This window comes from Electrona antarctica (assembly GCF_951216825.1).
Source record: "Electrona antarctica genome assembly, chromosome: 12".
Lineage (NCBI taxonomy): Eukaryota > Metazoa > Chordata > Actinopteri > Myctophiformes > Myctophidae > Electrona > Electrona antarctica.
Window position 1 is genome coordinate 29,511,943 of NC_136793.1, and position 5,107 is coordinate 29,517,049.

Sequence of the window (5,107 nt, forward strand, 5' to 3'; positions counted from 1 at the left end):
TTTGTTTTCAATGGCTTGGAGATACCTGACTACATTGTCACCCACTCTAACTGTGAAGCCCGGGGACTTGTTGAGGTTTAGACTTGAACCAAACAGGATGGATTCAGTTTTCCCAAGGTGCAGTGACAATTTGTTGTCAGAGAGCCAAAGACAGATGCTACCGAGCTCTGTGCTGAGTACTCTCTCGACCTGCGACTTATCTTTGTCCGAGACCAGGAGAGCTGAGTCGTCTGCGAACAAGAACAGATTGCATTTACATGCCGAGTTCATGTTGTTTACATAAATTAGACCCAGTTTACAGATGGGCCATCAAAACCAATTGCCTTCAGCTTGTTTAGCAGTATGGAGTGGTTCACAGTATCGAACGCCTTTTGAAGGTCCAGCATGACCATGCAGCAGTACTTGCCTGAGTCCACCTCACGTCTGATGTTATCAGTCAAGTAGAACAGACATGTGTCAGTGGAGTGAGATTTTCTGAAGCCTGACTGGAATTCAAAAAGAAGCTTGTTATTAAGCAGATATGAATTTATCTGCTCGTATACTTTACCTTTGAGATGGAACAAAGGATGGACACGGGGCGGTAGTTCCCAGGGTCCATTTAAGTGTTAAAGGAGAGGGGTGGCCCCTGTACTGTAAATCTGGTATGCCAGAGATGCAAGTACACTGCAGCAATCCAGAGAGTTAATTTAACAAGAAATTCACTGTCATTTGATGCTTTATTTGACATAGGCCTACTGTAGGAGAGTAGATAGACAGGAACTCAAAGGCAGAGGGCGGGAAGACATGCAAAACATGTCCTTGCAACTTAACTCTCCAGGAGCATACCAGGCACCCATCTCAGAGTTACTGTAAATTAGCCTCTTTCTTTTACTGCTAAGTACGAACATATTCGTACCCCTCCCCCTAGGGACGTTATCTGCTAAGTACGAACATGTTCGTACCTAAAGCTTTACACCAAATATGAAACAGTTTATCAGAAAATCACCTTTTTACATTGGCCCGGTTGCTAGGCAACGCCTCCGTCACCCCCAGCACCAGGCTTTTTGCACACGGCCGCCATAGACCACCATTCAAAGTAGGATTTTCAATGCCTCATAACTAAACTACGAGTGCTGTCCTACTATAGGTGACAGTCATCCATCCGATGTTCGGATGTGATTTGTGATTTTCTATCGCATCGCTCCTGACATGTTAACGTTTCTGGCGAAAGGTAAACAGCGTGAGCTAATGCTAATCCGATCTTTACAATGGCGGAAATTAAACTACCTAAATATACGGAAAAAGCCCTGGCAGGGTTTAACTACCTTCTCCCGCCACCAGGTGGCAGACAAAGATTTAAGCCCTTCATATGCCATACGAAAATTGCCGATCCACAAGCTCACAACATGCCGCAATGCAACGCACTGTGAGCTTGTAGATTATCTATTTTATTTAAAAAAAAATCATAAGAATTATGAGAATTTTAAAAATGTTTCCAAATAGGAATGCCAGGGTGGTTAACACTCTGCATTTTGGAGTGTGTGTTTAGCGACCTATAGGCCACAGGTGGAGCTTGAACCTCATGTGTCAGGAAGCAGAGATCAGCTCTGACGTTTATCCCTCACATGCTCTAACCTCCTTAGGCCTCAATCCCTTTCAACCCTCCACTTCTCACACATCTTCAACCGGCTTAACCCTCTTTATTAGCCAGTTTTCTCACTCCCTCCTTAATCCCTAATTTTCGTCTGCCAGCCGTCCCATTCCCGCACAGATCCCTTGCCCTGTCCTGTTCTCACAGATGAACGGTGGGAAAACGGTGTGTCTCTCATAAGCCGGGTCACGCGGCTCCAGAAAAGGCAAGCAATATGGAGGAAGGACCACTGATGTCATATGCTGACGTTCTCTTGTGGTCTTTTTCATGTTGGCCAAACAAGTAGAGCACACAAAACACAAATAAGTGAACATAGATCCAACATTAGAACCAAAACTCCCAAAAGCCCAATAGCCCTACACATAAGAAAATGTTTTTTGCTTTATGTGACGATGGCTTTACTGATTTCTAACCAGACTGTCATTCCATATTCACTATTGAATGTGCCCCCAACTCCCTTAAGGCACCCTGATTAGAGTTCTTCCTCACCTTTACCACTGGATGTACTCTTTGTACCCTTAGAGCAGACTAGACTGCCCTAAATTGATTTGGCCGGTTTTGTAGACAAGTGAAGATTTGTTTCACTATTTTCCCCCTTTTGGGGTCCGGTGTCCCGGTCCTGGTCCCCACTTTGAGAACCACTGGTTTAAATAAGTACTGTACCATAATGATATGGGGTTTGATGAGGTCAGAGTGCCTTGAGTGTACAGGGTTTGATGAGGTCTGACCATATATGGAGCGTGTCTCGAGTGTACAGGGTTTGATGAGGTCAGATCAACATATGGAATGTCAGAACAGGTCAGCTCCATACTGTATATGGAGATCTAAGGATGGCAACGGTGTCAGTGTCTTGAGTGTACAGGGTTTGATGAGGGCCCAGCTAGGGCCGGGCCTTAATTTTCGGGCCTGTTGAGAACTGTAGTTTTCGCCGGTTGCCGGGAGCGGCTGCACTAATAACTTTGTGGCAGGCCCGTCTAGAGTTTGAATGGACAGGTTTCAGTCAAAAGGGAGACATCGAAGAAGAAGGACGGGTGGGGTAGGATCAACATGGAATGTCAAAACTGGTCAGCTCCATATATGGAGATCTAAGGGTTTTTAGGTTTGAGGTCAGATGTAGAGTTGCTGGCCGGCTCCATATATGCAGATCTTGGTGATGATTCCGTCTTCTCCATGTATGGCTGTCCAGGGCTTGATGAAGTTAGTGTCGTGATCTTCATATATGGAGACGGCTATATATGGAGCGTGTCACGAGGTGTGATGGACTGACGGCCATATATGGTGGCGTGACTGACTGACGGAGTGACAGGTTTTTCAGGTTTTCATAGTAATCTGCAACCTACTGTCGCAATAAACATATACCACTGTACCTAATTAAACTCATGTAATTTTAATTTTAATTTAATTCATGTATTTGTTTATTTAAATAGGAAGTGATCAACGCCCTGAAGCAGACGTGGCATGTCTACTGCTTCCTGTGTGCTTGCTGTCAGCAGCCAATCAGAAACAACACCTTTCACATGGAGGATGGCGAGCCCTACTGTGAACAAGGTGAGGAGTTCACGTTTTTGAAAGCATTTACACTGAGCTTATTTTATTATGTTAAAATAATAATGATAATGAACACCGATACTGGGCAAGCAGAGCGCGCAAATACTGCGATTGGCCGGGTATGTATGTCGGTGTCTTTTTTTGTTTAAGACCGTAGCCCAATCAGGGACCAGCATCTCTGGCAACGTCATTATTAACAACAAGCAATGAGGGACCAGTATTCCTGGTGACGCCAGTGGTGATGTCATTGGCATCGCCAGTGGTGATGCCAGTGGTGAGCGCACCTCATGACGTCTCTACTTCAATTCCAATAGGATTAATGATTGAAACAGATTTGGTTACGTCACCATCATGCCATGAAACGGTGATGCCATGAAGCGGTGATGCCAGTTGTGAGCGCACCTCATGGTGTGCTCTGCTTGCGCACAAGTAGGCCATACATGGTCTACTTGTGTGCAAGGCGCAAGTTGGCACCTCGACAGAGTGCAATTCTAGTTCATATTTTTGATCACTTTGTGTGTTCTCACTGTGACAGACTTCTGCAGCTTAAATCTGAACATATCGTCCACTTAGACACACAGAAGGAGACTTAACATCTGATTTAAGCTTTTAATTTGGTGTAGTTGATTCATAATTAGTTGGTGTCCTGTTGCTTTTCTTTACAGACTTCTACAGTTTGTTTGGGACTGGTTGTCATGGCTGTGAGTTCCCCGTCGAGGCTGGAGACAAATTCCTGGAGGCTCTTGGCTCCACCTGGCATGATACCTGCTTTGTGTGTGCTGTACGTAATGACCTTACAGTAGGAATGCAGTATACTGGCATACTTTTATAATCATTATTCCAAAAAGGAATATCTGTGTGAAATGTCTAACATGTCCCTGTGTGTACTGGTATGTGTTTTAACTTTTCCAGGTTTGCTGCACCACTTTGGAAGGCCAAGCCTTCTTCTCTAAGAAAGACAAACCTCTCTGCAAGAAACATGCACACACACTCAAGATCTGAACCACCACATGGGATCTTCTATACAAGGGCTTCTTAAATGGTGTTTTTTTATGCCATATAGTGCTGAATAATAACATTATGTCCTTTACCCATGCATTTTTATTGGTGTGGTGGAATCTACCAGCATTTAGGCGATACGACATGAAAATTAAATTAAACCGATACTGTATATAGAAAAAGCTTTTATGGAGGTGGTGGCTCCTAGTCAATGGTAAGAGAAACACTGCTGGGACCAATGCTCAGGGACCCAAGCTCATTAAAACACTGCTGGGACCAATGCTCAGGGACCCAAGCTCATTCAAACTAAACATGCATGTAGTCTTGTCATGTGAGGTCCCCTAGAAACAGGCATATATGACTCTTAGCTTTAGAAACATTTCTCCACATACCATTAGAACTCTCTAGAATCTATACCTCTATGGCCTTGTAGTTTGGATTTTTAAAGCTTTCTTTCTTTTTGTCTATTTTTATCAGATCTGGACTGGGACTTAGTAGTCTTGTAACCCAATAGACAAAAGAGTAATAGACCTGGTAACCTGTTACAATACAGCTCTATCATTACATACTGTAACATGCACACACGCACACATATGCACATGCGCGCACACACACACACACACACACACACACACACACACACACACACACACACACACACACACACACACACACACACACACACACACGTGCGCGCATGGCAAGTCAGGACACTGGCATTATGTGAGGTTATTCTTGTGAGTTTTTTCTCAAGCTGTAACCAAATCTACAGTAACATGTGACCAACAGCTACAGCAGGGGTCTTCAACAGGTGGTCCACAGAGTTACTAATACTATGGGGGTCCATCAAACTTTCATTTTTGAGGTGCGCTAGCCCCTCCTATGTCCAGCTTCTGTGTAAACACAAACATTGAAGACAATAGTATGTAA

General features: G+C 44.1%; 1 protein-coding gene across 3 annotated transcripts in view; it reads left to right on the top strand.

Annotated features, from left to right (window-relative positions):
- The window catches only part of pdlim5a (PDZ and LIM domain 5a), a 101,685-nt gene extending 97,263 nt beyond the window's left edge, over positions 1 to 4,422 (top strand). For all 3 annotated transcript variants that reach the window (XM_079517057.1, XM_079517058.1, XM_079517059.1), the window contains 3 exons: positions 3,058 to 3,178; positions 3,844 to 3,959; positions 4,091 to 4,422. In XM_079517057.1, the coding sequence (XP_079373183.1) occupies positions 3,058 to 3,178; positions 3,844 to 3,959; positions 4,091 to 4,180 (327 nt within the window). In that variant the 3' untranslated portion in view covers positions 4,181 to 4,422. The remainder of the gene's footprint in view (positions 1 to 3,057; positions 3,179 to 3,843; positions 3,960 to 4,090) is intronic.
- The last annotated feature ends 685 nt before the right edge of the window (positions 4,423 to 5,107 follow it).